General features: G+C 42.1%; 1 protein-coding gene across 4 annotated transcripts in view; it reads right to left on the bottom strand.

Annotated features, from left to right (window-relative positions):
• The window catches only part of Mark1 (microtubule affinity regulating kinase 1), a 96,979-nt gene that overhangs the window by 20,698 nt on the left and 49,934 nt on the right, over nt 1-26,347 (bottom strand). For 3 of the 4 annotated variants that reach the window (XM_027418753.2, XM_027418751.2, XM_027418752.2), the window contains exons 3-7: nt 25,190-25,243; nt 12,231-12,279; nt 10,506-10,571; nt 6,473-6,543; nt 1,303-1,359 (exon numbers count right to left, since the gene is read on the bottom strand). In XM_027418753.2, the coding sequence (XP_027274554.1) occupies nt 1,303-1,359; nt 6,473-6,543; nt 10,506-10,571; nt 12,231-12,279; nt 25,190-25,243 (297 nt within the window). Of the gene's footprint in view, nt 1-1,302; nt 1,360-6,472; nt 6,544-10,505; nt 10,572-12,230; nt 12,280-12,551; nt 12,746-25,189; nt 25,244-26,347 lie in introns of those variants that run through there. The other variant, XM_027418754.2, reaches the window with a different exon arrangement.

Genomic DNA, 26,347 nt, shown 5'->3' with positions numbered 1-26,347 from the left:
GGATTGTTAAAAAGAAAACTAGAAGGAAGACTGTGGGAGAATGAAGACGAGAACGGGAGGAGGAGAAAGAGAAGGGGAGGAGGAGGAGGAAGAGGAGAAAAAGAAGAGCAGAAACACTACTTAAGCCCAAGCTTTTAAAGCTTGTTTGACCATAACCATTTCTACTACACCCTTTATTCCAAAGTATACTAGTTTATCCACATCTCAAACATTTTCTTTCTATGGCTGTGATAACACCTGGAGAGGAAATGGTTTATTTAGCTTTCTTGTCTCCAATCACACAGTCCACTGAGGGAAGTCAGCATAGGAACTCAAATCAGCAACCTGGAGACAGGAACTAAAGCAGAGGGCATGGAGGGCGCTGCACACTGGCCTGCTCCTTGTGGCTCACTCAGTCTGCTCTTTTATAGAACCCAGGACCACCTGGACAGGAGTAGCACCACCACCATGGGCTGGGACCCCCCACAAGAGCCACTCATCAAGAAACTGTCCTACAGGCTTGCACACAAGCCATTCTGGTGGAGATGTTTTCTCAATTGAGGATCCCTGTTCCCCAAAGACTCTAATTGGTGTCCTGGTGACAGAAAGCTAACCGACACATAAACACATTGAAACCTCTTCTCATTTTGAAATTTGGTGCTGAGAAAGAACCCTGGTTCTTACATGTGGCAAACATATTTCTGCCTTGTGCTTGACATTATTTCTCTCTAGATGGGACCTTGAACAATTCCAGGTGAGGATAGGATTCCATATTTATCTATTTAAAATACACTATTTATAGTCAAGTCCTCTAACCTTGACGTTAGACAATGTCATGTCCACGTTTTCATGTGGTTGTGAACACAGTGTCTTTCACAAGCTATGGTGACAATTCTATAAAAACCACCACATCCTCTGCCCGAGAATCTGGGTAACTGGAGAGGTGGCCCTAATTTATTATGACAAATTTTAAGTGTGTATATGGTGTTGTGGGTGGAGGCCAGAGGAGGACCCCCAGTGTCCCAAGATACCACATTCTGCTTCATTCCCTTAAGACAAATGACTCACTGAACCTGACATTGGCTGTTTCAGCTGGGCTGGCCGGCCGGTGAGCTCCCAGGACTTACCAGTTTCCACCTCCAAATGCTGGAGTTATAGACATGCACAGTCCTATTGGGTTTTTACTGTGTGCTGGGGATTTTAAATCAGGCCCTGATGCTTGCAAAGCAAGTGCTCTTATTCATCAAGCCATCTCCCCAGCCCCACAGCCCCTTAATACATACTTTCATAATTAAGATTTTAATTTTAAAAGCAGTGACTTACCTTAAGATCACGGTGAACAATGCATTTTTGATGACAATATTGTACAGCTGATACAATCTGGAAAATATTTGGATAAAAAGTCAAAATTACTTTATGAAATTCAAATACTTGATTTTCATAATTATCATTTTCAATTTAATAAAATACTAACTTCAAAAATAATAGCAATTTCATGGATAGTTTAGAAAACTATGCTTATTAAAGAGATGAAAGTTTTAAGTGTGGGAAGTAATATTCTCTTTGGAAAACATACTATAATTTTTTTTGGTCAACATCCATAGAAATTCTCTATACCCATTAAATTTCTCTGTTTACACGAGTCAAAGCATATAATTTATAGTTTAGTGTAGAAAGAGGGCCCTGCATATGTAAACTACCATTCAAGACAGCTGGCTGGGGCTAAAGCAAAGTGTATTTGGGATTACATCACATTTGCTCAAGGTTTATTTCCTTAATTTATCAAGAACCAATCAGAGAAGTATTTAACAACATCTCATATTTCCTGCTCAAATACAAATAGGGAAAAACTAACCCTCAAAAGAAAACACTCAATAAATGAGGTCCAAGTTAATATTATGTTTGCCGTTAGTTCAGCTGGACAATACATTTTGCAGTTAGAGCCAGTGTGTAGGACTCTGGGGATAAGAGCCAGAGAGGGAAGTGTCCAGCAATGCAAAGGCCTTGAATACAAACAAGAAATAGATTATAAGTTTTTCTGTGATGACTCTTTAAAAGGAGGCGTTAGCAACTGACAAAGAGCTACTCTGTATGTGTAATTATAGCTGGTGCCTAAAGGGCGGTCATTGTCACGCAGGGTGGTGGGGTCAGTGAAACGTGAACCTGGCATGGATGGGGGTTAGCTGTTCACAAATGCAGACAGAATGAGATCCCCAAAGTCTAAAGGTGGTATGAAGCATGGCTGTGTTAACAGGAATGAGGGGACAAGGAATTCAGAGCAGAATGAAAGTGGCATCTCAGTGCTGGGAAATTATTCAAATGTATGTTAAAACTGTTCAAAGACAAGACATGAATCTGAAAAAAACAAACCACCAACACAATGAGTAAATAATTGAATTAAATTCGTTTGATTCTAAGCCAGTTTATTGAGTACCTGCTATGTGCTTATTCCTAGCAGGGAGTACAAAACTGGACTTACATGAGCACTCCCCTTATGGAGCTGACAAGGTAGACTCACAGAAGCAGAGGTGCAAAGCGAGGGATCAAGAAAGCAAATGATTTTCACCAGAAATGGTACATGAAGGATGTGTCACGTGGTTGATGGTGTCCTTGAAGGACAGGAACAGTTGAGATTTTTTGGCAAGGGAGAGTGGGGGTAAAGGGTGAGACACACTAATGATATTCTCATAGAGTTGATAGAATCAAGCTTTGACAGACAGCTTGGCCAAAGTTCCAGGATTTCATACTGAGCAAATACTGCAGTCATGAAATGTCTGGGGCAGGATGACAATGCCATGAGCATCTTCAGTATGAGTCCCTACGCACAGCTGGACACAACAACAAACATCTGTAAGATTCTGGAGAGTCCTGCTTCAAAGTCGTAACACTCAATTTTCTCTACATTATGTCTGTCAGTCACAGGGTCTGTCTGCATGTGTATTTACTAGACATGCTATAGAGGGAACAGTGTTCAGGGTGCCATTATGTCTGTCAGTCACGGGGTCTGTCTGCATGTGTATTTACTGGACATGCTATAGAGGGAACAGTGTTCAGGGTGCCATTATGTCTGTCAGTCACAGGGTCTGTCTGCATGTGTATTTACTGGACATGCTTTAGAGGGAACAGTGTTCAGAGTGCCAGGCTACTTCTCTACACTTGGTGACAGAAACTTGCTGGTAACACAGTTGTCTTTTACAGGACACACTGCACCACACAGTGAAGGTGTGCTACAATGATTTGGCTACCAAGTGTGACCAGAGGCCATGAGTTCACACCTGACAGGACTGTCTCTATGCAACCAGCTCATAGACATTTCTGGAATAAGAATCTCGCTAAGCTCCAAACCTGAAGCTAATATAAGAAAATGCTGTAGGAAACCCATATCCTTCCACAGAAAATGCGTGTCATCACACGCACCTAGCAAGGGACCATGCCTGACATGAAAACAGTTTTGGCTTCTGACTGGCCACATGGACCTCCACCCATGAGTCCATGTTTCATCACTCTGGCCCACAGCAGACTCTGCCACCCGAGAACATCCCACCAGCAGGAGGCAAGGGCTTCTCTATGACCCTTCCACGTGGACATTGAGAACAGGATTTCTAAGCAGGACAGGATTTATAAGCAGGCCTGTGCTGACCCTTCAGGCTCCACACGTGTTGTTGGGGGTAGCTTTGCAACAACATACGTCGGTCAGGAATTACGATTCTCTAAGCAGTAGCCTTGACCTTGGAATCAATACTATAATTTTGAAAATAAGACTTATTTTCATTTTATGCATGTGTACAATGCTCAGAGGTCAGAAAAGGGCATGGGACCCCTGGGAACTGGAGATTTGGATGGTTGTGAGCTACCATGTGGGTGCTGGGAACTGAACCGGGTCCCCGGGAAGAGCACTTAACTGCTGAGCCATCTCCCCAGCCCCAGTGTGTGTGTGTGTGTGTGTGTGTGTGTGTGTGTGTGTGTGTGTGTGTGTGTGTGTGTGTGTGTGTGTATTTGCTACATATCCTTGTTAATGTAGTTCATTCTTTCACTGTTAATATAAAAAGTCATATATACAAGGAAATATACTTTTTTTTTTTTTTTTTTGGCTAGGGCTAAGGATCTTAACCTAAGTCTTATTCTGTTCCCATTCACCACAATGGTTGACTGTACACTTCTACAACACAAAGCCTTTTCACCAAGTACGACTTCCTACTAGCCATATTTTAGCAAGTAAGTAAAACCAGCAGGCTAAGGAGAAAATGGGTAAAGGGAAATCATCTTTATACATGAAGACCCCAAACATTTTCTTACTCACCTGCTACTGACAACAGCTGACAAGGAGGGAGATAACTGAGTGCTTGACCAGACAGCAAGAAACTCTACCCCAGGACAGGAAAGAATTTAATGGGAAGGGACTCAACACAGCCCAGGCTCTTAATATTGCTTTCCTCATAGCCAGTTGTTTTCACAGGCACTGTTTGTTTTGTTTTTTAAAGGTCAAGGAAGCAAAGCTTATTAAGTAGTCATAGCTCCCCGCAGCAGGGAGGATCTTGAAAACTAACTGCCCTAGACTTCTTTCAAGCATGACGTGTGTGTTGAGGGCAGAGGACAGCTTTCAGGAGTCAGTTCTGCCCTCCCTCCACATGGTTCCTGGGGGCTGAACTCAGGTCGTCTGGCTGATGGCAAGTGCCTTTGCTCCCTCAGCCATCTTATAGGTCCCTGCCCACTCTTAGGAGCAACTATAGGGATCTACTGGAATAATAGAGACTTAGAAGACAAAGCTACCACACAATCTCTTTGGAAGCTCAGGTCAAAAGCTGAATGGGTTCATTCTCGACGAGGGTCTCTCTAGTTAATGAGTTAGCCTCCGTGGAAAGCTGCCAGAGAGGAAGACCTTATGGAAACCTTCATTTTTCAAAAGACTAATTACAGAATGGTTTAGTTTTGGTTTTGGTTTTTCAAGACAGGGCTTCCTTGTATAGCCCTGGCTGTCCTGGAACTCGCTCTGTAGACCAGGCTGGCCTCCAACTCACAGAGATTCCCCTGCCTCTGCCTCCAGAGTGCTGGGATTAAAGATGTGCTCCACCGCTGTCCAGTTTATAGAATGCTTTTAAATGCAGAATCAGTGTAATGTTCACAGAGGAGGAGCTAACTTTAAAATAAAAAAAATTTAATTCACTAAGTTCAAGTCTAGGATATAATACATTCTGAAGCCTTACTTCAGTACATTTTATAGATAATTCACAATTTACTAGTCATTTCTATAGTAATTTATAAAGTATATTTTTTCAGCCTAGTTGTCCAACAATACATGAATAGTTAATGAAAGTTTGGTATATAAATGAAAAATAGAATACTATTCAGCTCTAAAGAAAAATGTAAAAACTGACAAAATTTGCAATAAAATGGATGGACTTAGAATGTATAAGATTAAGTGAGTCACACAATCTAATAACGCTCCCCATGTTCTTCCTCATATTCAGAATCTAACCATGTAAACAAATACACATGTTTTTCTTTATATAAAGAAAACAGAACAAGAAAAGCTAAATGTTAGAGGGTGAGGAAGGACTGAACGCAGGTGTGGGCCAGGAGTTTCGAAAGGGAATATAAAGATAATTTTTTTTCTAGTTCTAACTCTGTCATGGTGTTTTCATTTTGGTGGTGGATAAGTACATAAAATATGACCAACAGTGGAAGTATAAAAATCCAATAAAATGCCACAGCTTCTGTTCCAACCAGCCCCTGTAACCATATACAAGTTCACTGAGATGTGTAAACTTACAGTCTAGTTAATTGTAGTGTGCAATTTTCTTATATGCAAGAGTTTTCTGAAAAAATTGTGTAAAAAAATAAAAGTACATGTAATGCAGCTGCAAAACTTAAAAAGTAAAATTCTAAATGTGTTTAAAAAAATCACCTTCTTTCACTTTCTTCTTTCTACAGTAAGTTACACTGATGCTAAACTGGATATGTATACCACCACAGTCCTCTACCACACTTGCAGTTTCCTCACATATGCAGCTAAATAAAACTGACCATATTCTTTAAGACTGAAATGAGTTTCAAAACCAATATATATTTTATTATAGAAGAAAATAATAACTTCTTTAACCAACACATACATGTAAAGTACCATAAATCAAACAGGACTTGATAACAATCTTTGGCTACATCAAAGGGCTGGGTATTTACTCTCTCTCTCTCTGTGTGTGTGTGTGTTTGTGTTTGTGTGTGATCTGAGTGTTTCAGATTCAAAGGTAAACACTGAGTCTAACTTACTAAATGTTACCATTCATGACCATCTCAAAATAACCATCTGCAACTATTATTTTAAAGTGAAATCTAGGGAAAACGGGTCTCTTTTCTAGTAATTTCCCATTCTTAAAAGTGTACGAAAGGAGAATTTTCTTTTGAACAATCCCATGTACTCTCAAAGTTGTCTGTGATACTGTCCATTGCATATCACTAAAAACAGCAAAACAAAGTTGAAAACCACTTTCCATACCTGCCTAAATTTTGCACGGGCCTCTTTCTCTTTCATTCTTCCGTGGGCAACTAAGTAATCAAATACTTCACCTGAATCAGAAAGGCAAAGCAGGCAGTAAGTACACATTGATTTTGGTTCACAATATATGCAATGCCAAGTTTTGGCCTCTTACTCTCCAAGAGCCACTTGGTCTACCACCTTCTGCTACATTTATAAAGTCACAAACTAACACAGGGGTAGGAAAAAATTGAGAATCTATAGCAATTTTTGATTTAGAAAAATTCTTAAAAATAACCAAGAAGATGTGCTCTCTACAAGTTACATGAAATACAGTCAACTCTTTATTACCCATTTTACTGAAGGGAAACCACGGGGAACTCAAAGTCGAATTTGGCTCTGGCTTTGTGGCCTCCGCTACAAAGCAGGCACAATGCTTTCTCTTAAATGCCACCACGCAGTGCGGCCCAGCTCTGCAATTCTTGTCTGTACATATGCTGACTATGCTTATTCACACGCGCCCATACATCCTGGCAGTTACCCGCAAGCAACACGGACTATCCTATCACCCTTGTCTACACTCTGCTGTCCCAGATGACCAGCTGGCTGCCTCAACCCATCACAGCCACATCATACAGGCACCTTCATCTCCATGAAGAACACAGAGTGGACATGCAACAAATATGTGCTCAACTCATTAACACTAAGTAGACGGTGCTGAAATTTTCTAGTGAATCTATGTATCTATGTCTCCATATAAGTTAGAATTTTTTCTCTAGTCTATAATAGTTTAGAAACATTAATCGTAAGTTGAAATCTGGAACTACTCCCTCAGTGTAAGGAGAAACTTACTATCAGCTGCACAACGCAGATGGATGTACGTGTAGCAGGACTTTCTAACCCCGTGAAGATTCTGTTTCTACCAGAGTCTACTTGGGTTGCTATGAGGGTTACATGAAACAATGCACGTGCTTGGCACAGTGGCATATAGTACTCAATAAATGACATTTTTAATTCAAGTACACAGATGTATGGCATATATGCAAATTTCCCTAGGATATAAGTAAAATATTAAAAGTCAAATATGTAATGGATGTACGTTGATGAAACTAACACATCTATAATGTCGAACATGGTTATCTTGTGGAGTAAATAATAAACGGGATGATGAGAACAAGAAATGAATGGATGCTCTGGTTGGTTCATCAGGGTAGTGCTTCTGGATATGGGGTAATGGTTGTCAATTCCAGTTAACCTGGCACGGTGCTAACTCTAGACACATGAGTTTAGGCTGGGGAAGGTAAACCTAAGAGTTCAAATACCACACATCTGGTTCTCCTCTTGGACTGTGCCTAGCAAGCTCACACCCTGACCCTGCATGTCTCAATCCTCCTCCGTTCACAGGGTTCACCAACGCTCTGCCTCACCAATTACAACGCAATCTGCAGGGCTGACTCTATCTTTGTTTACCTCTATATTCTCAGCCCCTAGAAGATCACCCTGTAAGCATTTATAAGTAGTATCTGCATAAACACAAGGAAAACTAAATACTGTGTGAGAGGAGCCCCAACACCTACTTTAACAGGTTTCCTTTAATTGACTATGATTCAGGAAACCACAGAGGAATCCCATGGCTTTCCAATAGACACTTGTCATCAGTCAGTCAGAGACCCCTGACTGATACCTGGCAAAGTGGCAGCAGCCTGACCCAGATGGTCACTACTGTGCATATCACATTCCATCTGAAACTATATGGAGACTTTAGAGGAAAAATTCAATGTTTTATTTCCCCGACTTGCCTTGCCAATAATAGATTTAAAATGTCAAAAAGAGATTTTAGAAGCACTGTCAAAGAGCCATGGTTATTCTTATTAACAGAGTCACTGCTTTGTATGACTCAAAGAAAGCAGGTTTTCATTGTCTCTCTGTGGGGTGGTTTGAACAGGTGTGGTCCCCGCTGACTCTGACTTTGAATGCTTGGCCCACAGAGAGTGGCACACTTAGGAGGTGTGGCCTTGTTGGAGGAAGTGTGTCACTGTGGAGGTGGGCTGTGAGGTCTCCTGCACTCCAGCCATGTCCGATGGGTCAGTCTTCACTTCTGCTGCCTGCAGATCAGATGCAGAGCTCTCAGCTCCAGCGCCGTGGCCGCCTGCACAGCGCCATGCCCCACTATGATGCTAATGGACTGACCCTCTGAAACTCTAAGTCAGCTCCAATTTCCTTTCATAAACATTGCTGTGGTCATAGTGTCTCTTCACAGCAATGGAAACCCAAACTACAGCAGTCTGTCTGTGCCCCACTCCTCACTGCCCCTCCCCCCAGATCTCACACCCTGCCCCCAGCCCCAAGAGAGTTGACTGTACTTAATACCAACAGTTGATCAGCTCCTACAAGCAGAGCCTGTGGTGGACTTTTATAGAAGCAGAAAGTTTGCACCCTGGCCTTCAGAGGCCTGTCATTTCTTATGTCAAAGCATGTCTAACCCCTTTCTCTAAATTCTAGATTACCGAAATGGAGAAAAACAAACAAATAAGATAAACACGTTTTACTGAACTGAAAGTGACAGGGCGCCTATCCTGACAGGATGAGTTTGAATGGAAACATAACTGAAGGACAGAAAAAACAACTCATTAGGTAGCGATTACAAGTTTTGTAACCGAGCTGCATTTTATGCAGATTCACTGCTGGGCTGGGATGCACTTGCCCAGCATAAGGCCCCATGCTCAGTGCCCAACACCACCAAAGACAAACAAAGGAACAAATCAGGAAACAAACCAAAAACCTGCACTGAAATATTTTCAGGGCAGAAAAAAGTTTTGCAAATTTACTAAGACATTTAATCTGCAAAAACATGTTAAAATCAATTATACATGTTCAGTATTTAAAATAAAGTTTAGAAATCTGAGAAGCCATATAAAAATGTGTTGCCTAGATGCCATAGACAAAATAAATCCTTATTCAGTTTACATAAGATCTGCATTGCCACACAGACCCCAGCCTTCACTAATGGAGGGGCCTTATACTAAGTTCAATGCAACGTTTTCCTATCAATTAGTAAAAACATAGTAAATCAATAAAATAATTTCAGTTCCCCTATTTTTCAATTGCTTAAGTTCTTTGTACTTTTAAATCATGCCCTTCAAATATTGTTACTTGTTCAATGATGTAACTCCATAAAATGTAATATAAGAGCCCTAATGGAATCATATTTTGAATCAAGTGTCTCTCTCTCTCTCTCTCTCTTTTTTTTTTTTTTTTTTTTGGTTTTTCGAGACAGGGTTTCTCTGTGTAGCTTTGGAGGCTGTCCTGGCACTTGCTCTGGAGACCAGGCTGGCCTCGAACTCACAGAGATCTGCCTGCCTCTGTCTCCCGAGTACTGGGATTAAAGGCGTGTGCCACCAACACCTGGCCCAAGTGTCTCTTATTTAAGGGAAAGTGCAGGAGATAAAAGTGATTTTCTATTATTTAATCAATATGAAATAAAAAATCAGTGCTCTTGTGACCCTGCAATAGTCAAAGTATATGCTGTATTCTATGTTATACATGAGCTCTGCCACTTTCCATCAGCTCAACCCTAATTTACAGAACAGACAGATCAACAGTTAGTTAAATCCAAACATTCATGGTTATCTTGGCAATGCTTATATACTGCAGACCTGTCATATGTGAGCAGTCAGTTAAAAAAATATCTGACATAGAGCAAGCTTTCACTATAGATTTTATTACATCCTACACTCGGGATTTCCTGAGCTACAAATCAAATATGTTGTTTTAATATTTAAATCAGCAAATTAAAACATTCAAAAGATGACAAAGTAGATTTCAGAAAGTCCCTAAGTAATTTTTAAATAAGCCAAAAGTTTTATTTATATTCTAGGCTCAGCTGGACTTGAAAGCAAACATTGAATTTTCACTAAGAGGCAATTAAAGACATGTTAATAAAACTACAGATTACAATAACAATGAAGGCATAAATGTTATAATGAGCCACCAAGCACCATCCACTCTATGTCCTATCAAACGAGACATGGTTTCTGAGCCTACTGATTCTTACCCCCACTCGCGTACTCCATGACTAAGTAGAGTGTCTTCTCTGTTTCAATAACTTCAAACAGTTTCACTGAAAAAAGAAGAAGCATAACTGTTGTGGAATACTTGTTAACTCTGTGAAGAGGTGTCTTTGCCAAGGCACCTTCTGATTGGTTTAATAAAGAGCTAAATGCCAATAGCTAGGCAGGAAGAGGTTAGGCGGGACTTCCAGGGACAGAGAGGACTCTGGGAAGAAAAGAGGAAACATGAGGAGACACAGAGAGGAAACAGGAGGTACAAGATAGAAGAAAGGTAACGCCACACGATAGACTGTAGATTAATGAAATGGGTTAATTTAAGTTACAAGAGTTAGTTAGGAACAAGCCTAAGCTATAGGCTTTATAATTAATTATAAATCTCCATGTCATTACTTGGGAGCTGGCTGTTGGGATAGAAGAAGACTTACTGCATACAACTTTGTAACTGACAGCATAAAATGGATGTTCTTTCTGCAGACCTTAGACAACACTAAGAAGAATATTAGAATACTCACTAAACTGAATAATTCTAACTTGAAAATAAAAAAGTCACTCCAGAGTTATTACTTCTTTGCAAGGAAACTACTTACACCTTACCACAAAGTGATCTGGAGTCAACTTATAACTTAAAACAGTTTTTGAGAAGAAAAAGCCATATCCTTTTCTAGTTAAAATAACATAATAAAAAGAGAAATTTTGCCAGGTAGTGGTGACACACACGCCTTTAATCCCAGCACTTGGGAGTTGGAGGCAGATGGAGTTCTGTGAATTCCAGGCCAGCCAGGGTTACAAAAACCTTGTCTCAAAAACCAAAACCCAAACAAAACAACAACAACAACAAGAGAGAGAGAGAGAGAGAGAGAGAGAGAGAGAGAGAGACAGAAAGAGCGAGACAGAGAGAGAGAGACAGAGAGACAGAGAGTCAGAGGGAGAGGGGGAGGGAGGGAGAAGAGAGAATGAGAGAGACAGAGGGAGAGAAGAGAAAAAGAGATAGAGAGAAAGAGAGATCTTAAAACCAGAGTTTTCATGAGTACTTAGAAAGAGAGGGTGCAGCAGTACGTTATTATAAAGTGTTAATGTTTGGTATAAAATAAAACAAAACCTCTATTTACGTGATATTAAAAAGTTTTAGTAAAAACAGAACTAGATTTACACAGTGGAAATTATTCACCAAGCATGGTCACATTAATGGCTGCATACAGGGAGAATCTTTAAAGATGCAAGACAATCATTTAAGAAAGTAGATTAAAAATAAACTTTTTACTACTTAGAATTAAGTAATTTTACATAATGTATCTGAGCAGTAAGATTATTTGTAAAGGGGGAAAAATCAAAACTTACTATTTTCTTCAAAATACCAACGTGGTTTTGCCTACTAGCACTACATTAAACTCAGCTGTTTATTAGCAAAATATAACTAATTCTTCACTAGTAATAACTGATGACATGCCAATTTCTGATTTAACAAGAAGATAGAAATCTGTGTGCATTAACCCCAACTGTACTGCCTTGTGGTGTCAAGCAGGAGATGCTACAGCAGTGGGGGACGGCTGTCAGGGAGCTCCAGGGCTGCACCACTACACAGAGTATCATCTTCCCTGAGTTTTCACTTTTCTTCTTCTTATAGAGAGCATCAGTAAAATCCTACACATTCAAATGCCTTTCCACGAAGGGACATGCTTTGTCATTAATTATATGTACAGATAGCATACCTATATTAGGATGGTTCAGTATCTTCATTATTCGTACTTCTCGAAACAACTGTTAAAAAAAAAAAAGATACGACATATTCCTGCTTAAAGAACAGAAAACTCAAGCAAATACCAACTGAAATTCCACTTGAAAACAATCCCTTGCTTACAAACCTGTTGGTCCAGGCAGAACCTAAGCACAGACCTTTCTCGGTTCCACTCTTGCACAATGAGCCATGCCACTCAGCCCTAAGTACTAATTTCACAGAGACCTGGCTTCTGATGAGACCAACTGGAGTGGTCTCTCTGTTTGGTATATAAGTTATACATAACGAAACTCACATTTTCGTCAACAACTCTGGATGTCCAGAAGCAGAGGAAAAGACTATGGAAGTGACATCAGAGACACTTCCATGAGGTCTGGTCATCAGAAACAAGCTGTCCTGGTGTGTGTGTGGGTGGTGGTGGTGGGGAGTCTGATTCCTTGACATCATCTCTTTTGGCTGACCAACACTTTGTGAAAGATTCAGAAGCACCTTTAAGTAGATTTGTAGAATAATATTAAATAATAAAATGGCCAGGCACAGCGGCATATGCCCATAATCTGAGAACTTAAATGCTGAGGCAAGAAGGTAATGAGTTTAAGATATACCTGGCTGCATAGTGAGACTCTGTCTTAAGATATGGGAAAGGAGGAAGAGGAGGACCATTTCTTAAGATTTCTTATTTTTGAGTTCGAGGTCAGCCTGGTCTATGGAGCAAGTTCCAGGACAACAAGAGTTACAAAGAGAAACATTGTCTTGAAAAACAAAACAAAATAAATATTTATTTCTTTTTATCTTATGTGTTTTGCCTGCATGCATGCATGTGTACCACACTGTACAGGGCCTATGAAGGCAGTAAGAACGCATCAGGGCCCCTGGAACTAGCGCTACAGAAGTCTGTAAACACCATGTGGGTGCTGGGAACCCAAATCCTCTAGAAGAGCAGCCAGTGCTCTTAACCACTGAGCCATCTCTCCAGCCCCAAAAGGAGGGCTATAAAGATGTTAAATAAAACAAAATAACATGAATGCTAATATTTTCTTTCCCCTTAACTTTAAAAATCTACATGGACCTTTTTTTCAGAAGTCTGACTTGTCAGGCAGTAGTAACATGATTACAGTGGGTGCTGTCAATCTTAATGGCTGAGTTCACGCTTTAGTTCCCACGCAGTAGAAGGAGAGAATGTACTCCTACAGATTGTCCTCTGACATTCACATACACACCATGACATGCATGCAAATAAATAAAATCATGAACTATAAGGAGCATGATTCTGTATCTTCTCCCTTATACTGGCTGCATAAATATTAGAGCTAAAACCAAAATCAAGCATTTGTCCAAGAAAATAGGAGAAGCAAGAATTAGCAACATAAAAAGAAAATCTGTGAAGACATGTTTTGTCAGAATAAAATCTAAAATTAGTGTAACCACAAGCAATGTTTCTCTAATGATCTATTAACAGCCTAAGAGAGCATGAAAAGATGCTCAACATTAGGGGATTAGTCATTAGGGGAATAAAACTCAAATCCACAGTGAGGACACCTGACACTCATTAGGGTGACCGATGTGTCGTATAGAATAGGACCAGAGAGAACAAGCTGAAGGCAGCATTAGACGGGGAGGGGAGGACTGTGTCAGATGAGGGGGTGCTGTGGAAACTGAAACAGTCCCATGGAAAACAGCATTCCCAAAGGAATTTAAAAAGAATCACCATATAATCTATAGACTACACATCTGAGAGACTTGGAAGCGAGAGTTCTGATGTGCGGATAAGCAAAATGTGGTAACAGAGGAAGTCCAACACACAACATGGAAGAGCCTTGAGGCAATTGTATCGAATGAAACAAGCTAGTTACGGAAGACCAACAACTACATGACCACGACTCACAAGAGAGAGCTCGAGTCATGAGCATATCATGCAGAGCAGTGCTGCCAAGAGCCAGGAAGATGGCTGTGGGTAGGCTGCTTATGGGCACAGAGCTTCAGTCAGGGAATATGTAAAGTGTTCTGGAGGTGAGCAACAATGTAATGTAATGACAGTTGGTGCCACTCAAATACATCAACAGTGATCAAAATGGTAAAAGTTAGGTTTTTTTTTTTTTTTTTTGAGACAGGGTCTCAATGTGTAGCTGATTGTCCTGGAACTCACTATGTAGACTAGCCTGGCCTTGAACTCACAGAGATGCACCAACCTCTGCCTCTGAGTGCTGGGATTAAAGGCATGTGCCACCACACCTGGCTGTAAATTTTACTTTGTATTCATATCAGATATTAACAAAATGAAATACAATAAAAATGCATCCCATTGAAAAACCACTTGTGTTTAGATGCTACAAAAAAACAGCCTAGATATCGTTAATAGTTCCTACACAAGACCAAGGAAGCACATAGGGCTTTGTGTTGTGTGTGCATGTACACACATACTTTCGTTTAAGCATTTTAACAAGTCTGTAATACTTATCCATTACTAATTAGAAGTTACAAGTAAGTAAATAGGATAAAATGCATCTTCTCTATGGTCAAGACTGCCTTGCCTGACTGAAGTATGTTTCTGAAGCCCGACCTGTCCACGACCTTCAATACACTTGAGATCCTACAGTACAAGCTCCTGGCTCTCTGGCTTCTCAGTTTCCTGCCAAGGCCTCTTCCTGGGTCTTCGGCTCTTAGCTCACCTCCTCCTGGCACTCAATGTGCTCTTCCTGAGTGCTTGACTATGCTTCAAACACCATCAGTTTGCTGCTGACTCTAAACCCATTCAGAACAACACTTTTATCCCCAAGTTCATGGCTCAGTAAGTTCATTTGGTTGTCCCACAGGAACTGAAGGCCAATGCACAGCAGTGCACATGACAGACATCTCCTAAGGCCGTTGGCATGTGTGATCAAGGAAGGCCATTCTCAGGACAGCCATTATGTCAGGACACTTTTGCTCCAAGCTGGACTTCCCTCCAGTGTCCAGCATCCCTCCGCTGCCTGGTGCTGTCATGATTGGCACCAGAACAAGGTTTCTGAATCAACACCCTCCCGCCTTTCTGTTACTGAAGGGCACATAGTAAACCTATTAAGAGTAAAATTTTAAGTTTCATTTTTTTTCAAGCTGGCACTCAGGGTCTCCAGGCTACCTGTTAGCATGACTGTTTGTGCCATGAACATGACCATGGGACCAACATCCCTTCGTTCCCCCTATGGCATGCTGTCTGAAAAGTCTCATGTTTTTTTTTGTCCACCATCTGGAGAAGGAATAACGGAAGTGAATGCCAGGAGGCAGGCACTGCCTTGGAGTCTGTCCAACACAATTACACTTTACATAAACCAGCCAGTCATGTGTTTGTAATAAAGTAAAGTGGATAATTTGAAAATACCAGATATAAGTTGCTAATGAAACTGCAAGGTGTGGACTAAGTAAGTGTACACAATTAAAATTAAATATAGGACTTTACAGGCAGATGGCTTCCCATTGTTATAATCTCCTTTCATGAAACAGAACACAAACTAGGAATAGCAGCAAATCTATTCTGACTATGAATGTGATTCATGTAGATAAAGAATAGTTTTAACCAGAAAACTTAAGCTACAGAAAAAAATGTTCATCCTACACTGGACAAAGAATGCACATTTATGCATTTAATTTAAACATTAAATTGTCTTTTTTTTTTTTTTTAAACAGGGTTTCTTTGTGTAGCCCTGGCTGTCCTGGAACTCACTCTGTAGACCAGGCTGACCTTGAATGCAGAGATCCACCTCCCTCTGCCTCCTGAGTACTGGGATTAAAGGTGTATGGCACCACTGCTCAGCCTAAATTCTGTATTATTTTAAAGTTGTTCCTCTCTTTAACCTACTCTTCCAACAGGTACTGTCTTCCTACACCATGGGGCACCCACTGCCCTGCTCTAATTGGCCCAGGCCCTGCCTATGTCCTCAAGGGCAGGTCCATGATCCATGGTATAAGCAGGATCCCTGGGCTCCTTGATTTTATCTTCTCTTCATTCTTGAGACAGCGTGCCAAGTTACAAAATAGGGCAACATGCAATATAGAAAACATTAGTTACTCTTAACAAAAATCACAGCCAAGTCAATTTTTCTTGGAAGTAAAAGTGATGGAAGCAGATTAGTGTCTACATATATTTTTAATTATTTATTTTGTTTTATTTGACGTGTCTGAATGTTTCTATGTGCAGCATGTGTGTGCAGGTTCCCATGGAAGCACAAGAGAGAGTCTGAGTCCTTGAAGATGCAGTTATGTGTGGCTATGAGCGCCCACTAAGGGCGGTGCTAGGAGCCACATGCTCCTGCTCTCTCTGCAAGGCAGCAGGCGCTGTCCTCTGAGCCAGCTTCCAGCTTCTCCATCTCTGAGAACAAAGGTATCGAAGGGAACAGACGAGCCACGTGCCCTTCAAGACAGACCCACCTCTATTGCAATGAGTTTTTACTTAGCTGGTTTTGTTGCTTTTTAAAAGCTGAGCTTTGGCACAACCATTTGGGTTCACGAGTTTTTAGTCTCCAGTTGGAACTTGTAATGCAGCCTTCTATCAAAAACAGAGTAATCTGGGATGGTAATCTTGTAAAAACTGAGACATTTAAGAAAACAGTACTTTAAAGGGACAATCCAATCCCACCTGGAGATGATGCATAGAGGATATTTACAGGCAGAGCCAAAGTTCTGCTCAGAAAGTAACTAAAAAATTAAAACACTAATATACAGCTGTCTGGGCCCCTCCATTCAATGATGCCTTAAACACTGTTTCAATCTCTGATTTGGACAAAGAATGAGGAAAAAAAATTAACAGCTAAGGACATGGAAGTGTGTAGAGGCTGGAAGCATGTTGACTAATGTCTTAGTCACTGTCCTGTTGCTGTGAAGAGATACCATGACCAAGGTAACTCTTATAAAAGAAAGCATGTAATTGGTAGGGAGGCTGGCTTACAGTTCAGAGGCTGAGTCCATTATCATCATGGCGGCAGCATGGCAGCACTCAGGCAGACAAGTAGCTGAGAATTCTACATTCTGATCACAGGTAACAGGGAGGGGGAGAGGAGAGAGAGAGAGAGAGAGAGAGAGAGAGAGAGAGAGAGAGAGAGAGAGAGAGAGAGACTGGGCATGGTATGGGCTTTTGAAACCTCAAAACCTCCAGTGACACACTTCCTTCAACAAAGCCACACCTTTTAGTCCTTCTCATTCTGTAAAAGGTTCCCTGGTGACTAAGCATTCAAATACATGAGCCTATGAGGGCCATTATTATTCAAACCACCGAAGTTAAAATGATGGCAATCACAGAAGGAAGCAGTTGCTGTTAAGAGTTGTGTGATGTTTTGTAAGGTGTGTTAATTATGGAAAATGAACTGCCAGAATCCTGCACCCCTCCACCCAAAGAATACACACTGGCTGCTTATGGTCCATTATCTGATATGAATTAGAGTGAGTCCCTGGCTCCCAGTAGGGCTGTTCTTGGAGAAAGGCGTCTTAAGGAGAGAGTTCAGGTTATATGAAGCCACAAGTAGGATAGCCAAGCAGTGGGGGCACATACCTTTATTCCCAGGACTCAAGAGGCAGAGGCAGGCAAATCTCTGTGAGTTCAAGGCCAGCCTGTTCTACAGAACGAGTTCCAGGACAGGTTCCAAAGCTACACAGGGAAAACTTATCTTGAAACCCCCCTGAAGGGGAAGTCCTTCTGTTTATATGTATGTCTTATTGGTTGATAAATAAAGTACTGTTGGCCAATAGGAAAGCCAGACAGGTGAGACTAGGACTCGAGGAGGATTCTGGGAAACGTAGTAAAGAAGTCTTGTCATCCAGGCAGGAAGTGACATGGCAGGCAGATTGAGAATATAAGCAGGAAATTGCTCTCTTCCTCTTCCTCCTGCTCTCTTATCTATGGAGCCGCCATGTGATCCCGGGGAAGAGGATGCCAGGGGAAGGCATCCTCAATAAGATAAGTCTTATAAAATATATAGATTTATGATAATTAAGACTGATAATTTATGATAATTAGAATATAAGAAATCCTAGTCAATTGGCCAGCAGCACTGTAAATTAATATAAGATTCTGTGTGTTATTCTGGGCGCCCAGGTAGCGGCAGGGCTCTAGTGGATGGCGTAAAGACTTATCGTTGCACACCCCTTACATACACACATGCAAAAGAGTAGGATCAGTGACCTTACAGGAGGAAGATTTAGCAAGGATGAGCTGTGCATAGAAGGTGCTATGCATGGACATTGAGAAGATAGCTATCTGCATAAAGGAAAAAAGTCTTGGAAGAAAACAGCCCTGCAAACACCCTCTTCTTGGACCATTAGCCTTCTGAGCAGTGATAAAACGTCCTATTGTTTGAGCCACTTATTCTGCTGCTACGATGGCAGCCCTAACAGACAAATAGTCTACCCTGAATCTAGAGAATTCTGGCCAAATGAACACATGGTGTCAGCAAAGATCTAAGAATGTTCTCAGCACTCTTGAACTGCTTTGTTTCCTGGGTGGGCATGGGAGAGAACAGAGAATGAGGGAGACAGAAGCTAATGACAGTCCCTTTCAGAAACCCTCTGAGTGAGAGGGAGCAGGGAGGACAGCCAGTGAGCTGGGCATCTTAACGGAGAGCGTCTCACCAGCAAGACGTCAATCTTACCAGTGCTTGCCTTTTCTTAGGAAGCTGGGAGGAGGCGCAGAGCCTGTAGCCTGCAGTTGGATGTCACCCTGGTGGACGGTTATTGCTAATATCATCCCCTCTGCACGCACCATGTGTCTGGAGACAAGTGAGGAAAGCAGCATATTCACCAGGGTTTCAGGCCCACACTATTCGAGTTTCTGACTTTTACATCTTTCTTTCTTGATTTTCAAGCCATGGCCTTGTGATGTTTCCAGCACACGTGAATTAGCAAGAGCACTCAGAGTATGCCAGGTCCCTTCAGGCTTCAAGTTTCAGGTCTGCTGTGAACTGGATGGTAAAGTCAATATTTGTTACAACTGTGATAAGAGAACTAAAGGAAGCCTTGGCTATAAAGCAGGGCCTTTACTTTGGGGACTCAGACAGCTACTCAATTGTTCAGGGCCGTTATTGCTTCCTTCTAGATTCCTGGCTTTGATCCAGTAGCTGAGGTCACCAAGGGATCTTCAGTTTTGTGGAAGGACACTGCTGTGTTCAGTCTTCCTGGTCAGGGCTGAGGTCACCAAGGGATCTTCAGTTTTGTGGAAGAACACTGCTGTGTTCAGTCTTCCTGGTCAGGGCTGAGGTCAGGACCAGCCAGACTCCACAGTGTCACTCAGTGCTTGCCTCGGCTAGGAGACTTTTCTTTTTCTCTTCTCAACTAATTTCTGTCCCTTCCAATCTCTTTCATTTCTTCTAACTATTGTTGTTTTGTCTGGTGGGAAAATGTGTTGTGTTTAACCTAGTGGCCTGGACATGGCCTAGTCGTCTGTCATCCTAATTCTATGAAAAGCCTCTAGTCCAGGGTCAGCCTGTGTGTCTGCTTTCTATCAGACCCGCTGACATGCTGCCTGTGGCCTCCTCATGTCAGAGCCTCTCTGTGGCCTTCTCATGTCAGAGCCTCTCTGTGGCCTCCTCATGTCAGAGCCTCTGTGGCCTCCTCATGTCAGAGCCTCTCTGTGGCCTTCTCATGTCAGAGCCTCTCTGTGGCCTCCTCATGTCAGAGCCTCTCTGTGGCCTCCTCATGTCAGAGCTTTTCTGTGGCCTCCTCATGTCAGAGCTCCTCTGTGGCCTCCTCATGTCAGAGCCTCTCTGTGGCCTCCTCATGTCAGAGCTCCTCTGTGGCCTCCTCATGTCAGAGCTTCTCTGTGGCTTCCCCATGTCAGAGCCTCTCTGTGGCCTTCTCATGTCAGAGCCTCTCTGTGGCCTCCTCATGTCAGAGCTTCTCTGTGGCCTCCTCATGTCAGAGCCTCTCTGTGGCCTTCTCATGTCAGAGCCTCTCTGTGGCCTCCTCATGTCAGAGCCTCTCTGTGGCCTTCTCATGTCAGAGCCTCTCTGTGGCCTCCTCATGTCAGCGCCACTCTGTGGCTTGCTTGTCTTAAACACAGGGTGACTCTGCAGACACAGGTAACTTGTTTTTCCAGGCTGACTTTAGTCACAGTAAACAGGGCCTGAGGAAGGAGGGGCCGTGTACATCTGGTGTCTTTCAGCACAGCCTGCTTAGCTTTTCAAGTACTTTATTCTGACAGGAGTTTTAAGAGGACAGGAAACTTTCTCTGCCATCATGTCTGCAATGTTGGCAGCACTTTTGGCCAATTAGTGAACTGAGGTGTGGGTCTGCTTCACCATGCAGGAGACACTCAGTTCCTAGACTCACTGGAAGCCTCACTCACTGAGAAATCACACACATGCTGTGCCTACGTTAACAGAACCCTGCTGATCAAATGCTCAGCTTTGTCGTTTATGGGATCACTATGAATCTCCTTTCTTGGCCTTCAGACAACTTTCTGGGACATCAATTTAGTCAGATACTTTATAAAATTACTACTAGTAGCACTATAAAAATTCAAGTTAACTTCTTTTTGCTTGCTTGTTTTCTGCTTTGCGTTGGTTGTTTAGAGAAGGGTCTCATGTCGTCCACAGTAGCCCATAGCTCACTGTATAGCACAGGCTAGCCTTTTGTTCACTGTATAGCACAGGCTATACAGTGTTGTTGTAGTTGCAGGCAGAGCAATGGCCTATCCAGCTCAGAGAAGCAGGATTGCAAAGGAGATGGACAACTTACAGGGTGGGAAGAAGCAGAGACTACATTATGGGCAGGGGGAGGTCCTGGAGAAATACGCAGACCCTATCCAGCAGAGTCTACTTGGGGACACGGGGAAGGAAAGGCCCAAGATGCTGGGCAGGCCCATGGGATGGAAAAAAGGGACCTATAGCAGGAGGCAAGGGGAAGGTGAGTTTCTCAAGAGTCGAGCAGGCCTCTGGGGTGGGAAGGAAGAAGCAGACCTATCTAGTCACATGTGGGAGGGAGAAAAGACTCTCAGAGTAACTACATGGGCTGTCACCTTCGAAACAGCCAAGCTGAAGTTTATAGGTGATGTATAAACTAGCCTCTTCCATTTCCCCCGAGACAGAATTCTTCCACAGTAGAGGTGGATACATATTCCATAAGGCCCAGCAATCAGACGTTTTAGGGCTTACAGAATGCTGGCATACAAACACACAAACGACTGCCCCAAACCAAATAACTCCTTAGTTAGAAATGCCTGATCCTAGTACAGAAAGGTGATTCAAAATGGCCATGGAGAACAGGAAAGAGCGCTCTGAGGGAGTGAGAAAGTCTAAGAAGTAAGGGAGGCGAGAGTCAGTGTCAGCCGAAGGCAGGGGTGGGCAGCTGCAAAGGCCAGGCAGCAGGACAGAGAGCATGCAGAGGGTGGGGTGAAAGCTGACCCTGCAGGAATGGGGCATGAGGGGAGGGAAGAGCTGGGCAAGTTGATGGTCCTTGAGGCAGATGGGAGGTAGGGCTGTCAGTAACATGTTAATGAGTCTAATCTTTAGGCTACCAAAAATGGAACTCCTAAAAGTGTAAGCATAGGCCAGCATATTAAATACATGTGCACAGAAAGACTTGCAGGACAGAACAGACGGTATCCAGGTCACATGGAAGAAGGGCAGCCACTCTCAGGCGGGCATGAAGACAAAGGAGGAGCCAGGGTGCTTCTGAGGGTTGTAGCGTACATGATTTGGGGGCAAGCTGCTGCTCACAAGAGATCATAGGATGATGAGGTGAGCGGGATACTCTGCAGTTGGGTGTCTTGGAGAGAAGATTACAAGGAGATATAAGAATAGTCTGAGGTGAAGAGATAAACTCAGAGTTCACCAATAGGTAAAGATTTATACCTGGTTACCTTTGATCAGCTTAAGAAGAGAACATAGTGGGAGACTCCTATATATAAGCCTCCCAGAGCTTCCCATGGAACAGCCAGGACAATGACCTCATTAAAAGGAAACAGGAAGGAAGAAACTGCAAAGATCAGAAGAAAACATACACAGAAAAAAATCTTTGAGTAAATATTTGCTGAATCAAGAATTAATTAGTGAGTGTGAGTACTGGCTCATTGACATTAGTTTGAACTGTAAGACAGTTTCACTTCTAATTACTGTCTTTCTTCTTCACTGTATTTTCCTTCTTATTTCTACCAAATAAAAATTCACAGTCATAGACCAACAAGGGACAGAAAAAGCATCAGGTGATGTTCCAGACAACCCTGGAGATATGTAGGGCCAAATCCAATCTTACGGAGCGCCAGGCAAACTCCAGCTTGCTGAGTTTATCACACTCAGACATTCAGACATGGCATGACTGGAGTTATTTATTTATTTATGCCGGGTGGTGGTGGTGTACACCTTTAATACCAGCACTTGGAAGGTAGACCTCTGAGTTCAAGGTCAGCCTGGTCTACAGAACGAGTTCCAGACAGTCAGGTCTACACAGAGAAACCCTGTCTTGAAAAAACAAAACAACAACAAAATTCCCCAGGGTCTCTCTACCTATTGTGGAGATCACCACTGATTTAAAACAAATGAGATAGGCACAGCATGTAAATAACATTGAAGACACATTTACAAAGGCCAAACTGTTTTTAAGGACTTGATATTTTAAAAAGAACTTCATATCTGAGAGCTTTTAAACAGCCATGACCTCATATTTAGATTCTTTTATCTATCATGGATGTTGGAAAAGGAAGGCAATATTTCCTACAAACATGTAAGAGAATTAAAGAGGAGAAATTAGTTTACGTTCAGACCAAATCATGGTAGGATTTAGTCAAGCACTTCCAAAAAAAAATGAGACCACAAAGAACGGGCGTCCTGTCTTCACCCTCGTGCTGCAGACACGCCCACCCCATGGAGCCATCCTGACTGTTGTGGCCTGCAGGACTTAACTCACAATGCAGGGAGAGCATCTGAGATAGGACTGACTGGGAGACGACGCTCATGGAAAAGCAACACTTTACAAAGATTTCCAAGCTCTTCACAGACGCTTCCATCAGCAAGCAGATCCCCCGCTACTAAGAAAAATAAGGCAGTGATCAGCTTCATGGTCACATGTTCCAACTAGGATAATTAATGTTATATGGCCTTCACTTGGCTCTGCTGGGAAAGACCAAATGGGGTGTCACATTACAGGATATCTCGGAAGAAGTTTCAAATGTCTCTTGAAGTCACTCCACTTGCCAGAGTGACCCCTGGTGTAATCCATGACGAGTACAAAGTCTGGGTGGGAGGTGTGCAAGGCCAGAGTGCAGTGTGGTAACTGTGTTTTAGAGTCCCTGGCACATGCATGAGTCCAACTCCCATGCCCAGAATGGCATGAGCATCTTTAGGTAGTTCATCAGCCCAGAGAGGGAACCTTCTGCCACTCCCACAGCTGCATCCAGGTAGGGTGGATGCTGGTGATACAAGAAGAGACGGTCCCCAGGACTGTATCACAGCCTGTACTAACACGTTCTCAGGAAGAGAGGCCAGCAAACACAAGTCCTCACAAAGCAGACGTGTCAGTGCTGAGGAATTTACTGGTTGTCGAACTTAAAAGGAACCCATGAAAGTACAGAGCCAAATATCCGTGGAGAAATGCATAAAAACGCAGAGCTCCTTGACCCGGAGACCAGAGGAAGAAGGTCCGGTCCACTACAATCATGGAAGCGTAGGTGTTATTCTTTTGTTTAAAAAGAAGAAAAGAGAAATATTGAGACAGACATATTGACTATAAGTTTATTATAAGGCAGAATGGGTAGACTAAGAAGAGGAACAGGGTAATGGCTGACCGCCATGGCCGGTCGCCATAGAGAGACAGAGCGGGGAAACAGAGAGAGGGGACAGAGAGCAGGAACAGGGGGAGAGAGAGAGAGAGAGGGCAGGGGCCTATCTTTTAAAGGGGTCCTCTGCACCTGCGTGCAGACTTCTTTCCCATGGAACCTTGGGCTGACCAGGGTATTGCCTGAGTGGATTCCACCAGGTAACAGGGGCAGGCCAGCATAATGCCTGAACCTTTCAGTAGGGAGACATAGCAAACCGAGAATTTCTTGTAAGACTCTCTCTCAGGAGTCCAAAGTCAACTTACATGACTTTTACATTTATAAATCCGATACTATTATAGGCCACTGAAATCACAATGGGTATTATATAGCTCACACACTAAAAGAGTCCCTTCGTTTTTTAAAATACTAAAAGTTTATATGTGAGAAGGTTTCCCAATGGGGAATTAATGAAATAAACAGCTTTGGCTACTAAATGATCCCCATCCTCCTGCTTTCTTTCTGCCCTCTGATGGGGCCACTGTCTACTGTGACTTAACGTCTGTGATGAGTCTGCATGAAAGAAGAGCAATGAAGCAACGAAAGAAGACACGCCTATGGGAACATTACTCAGAACCAGGCTTTCACTAACAATTCTGCATTCTTCAAAACTTAGGGCTAGAGTGATGGCTCAGAGGCTAACAGCACTTGTTATCAGTGTGACCATGGAGGTCAGAGTCTAGACCCGACACACCTGACACACGACACCCTGCAAACAGTTCTAACTCCAGCACAGAGGGATGTGACATCCCAGAGGGGCTCAACACTCACCCACAGGTATGTGTAGCCCACACACCCACGTGCATACCCATATGAATAAAATATCCCACAGTATTTGATATAAAATCTAATCCTATGAACTAAAGGGCAATTCATATGATACATACATCTTGCTAGAGTCTATGCAAATATTCTTAAATCTAAGAACGGATATAGTCCCAAACACTTCCCTCCAAGTATTCTGAGTACACGATGCTCAGCTCTCATTAGACACATTTGAAACCTCTTTATAATCAGTTATAATCATTATATCTTAGATCCTGTCTTTTCATCAGATACTGGTAAAACGTAACATTGTACCTAACAAAAAATGTCATGCTTGACTTTACAGAATTACATATTAACAAAAACTGACATTACTTATTAAATTAGTTAAATACCTTCTGTAGACTGGTAGGGTTTAGTTGAGTCTTGTCTATTATTTTCACAGCCACCTAAAAAAGAGAGCCATTAGACTACATTTGGGAGATGTCATTTAATGAATAAAACCCTGCAAAGAAAACATTGTGTTTCACTCTTAACTATGAACCATTTACTTCTTTGTGAATGCTCACATAATCTGAAGGCATGGTATTATTGATGATCTACCAGTCTGAGAACATAGTCTATTGACTTGCCATTAACCTCATGATTCTGTATCAATGGATTAAGCCTTTAATATTTTATTTCTTCCACATTTCCCTTTTTAAAACTGTAAACATCATTCTCTATCTTAACCTTTTTCTCAAAATCTTGATAGGTAACATTATGGGGAGAGTGGCTTTTAAACTTGTGTTTTTGGGAAATGAAACTATTGTGCACATAGAGAAACTGGATACACAGACTTTCTAATGCCAAACTAACAAAAGGGATTTCTAAATCCTCAAAGGCTCTGCCTAGTGCAGCCTGCATCTGAGCAGCTTCTAGGGTGGAATGGACAAGAAGGCAGATACTCAATGGGATTATAACATCATTATGTACACAGCAGAATGAAACCTTACTAACATTCTGTGGTTGAAATAAAAAAAAATCCAATCCTTACACAAAGTTTAGATATTTGTTGAAATAGTCTTTAGCCCTGCTGTACACACACACTATAGATTATGGTACACACATTTTTACTGTGCAACAATAATTTCAAATAAATAAGATTAGTGGGATTCATCCATGCAAGCCAACAATCCCAGCATTTAGAAAGTGAAGCAGGAAGACCCACATTTCAAGGTCAGCCTCAGCTGGGCAGCAAGTTCAAAGCCAGTCTGGACTACAAGAGACCCTGTCTTGACAACCCTCACTAAACAAACAAATGGTATTTCAGAAGTAAATTCTCTTGTCGTCTGAAAAATTATCTGTATAGTAGTAGCTTGATGTTATCTCCAACCAGATAAAACTTAGTGAGTGGTTTTCTACACATTTACATCTAACTTAATCTAGGTAGTGACTCATAGAAATGCAGAGTAGCAACAGTAACCAGGCGTGTTCACATAAGAGATAAGCTTCAGCTAATCTGCAGCACGCCTGGTCTATGAGATGCTATAAAGTAGAGGCAAGTCTTTCCT

The sequence above is a fragment of the Cricetulus griseus genome, chromosome 5 (genome assembly GCF_003668045.3).
Source record: "Cricetulus griseus strain 17A/GY chromosome 5, alternate assembly CriGri-PICRH-1.0, whole genome shotgun sequence".
Lineage (NCBI taxonomy): Eukaryota > Metazoa > Chordata > Mammalia > Rodentia > Cricetidae > Cricetulus > Cricetulus griseus.
The sequence above is the reverse complement of the archived record's forward strand: the minus strand, read 5'-3'. Positions and strand labels throughout refer to the sequence as shown.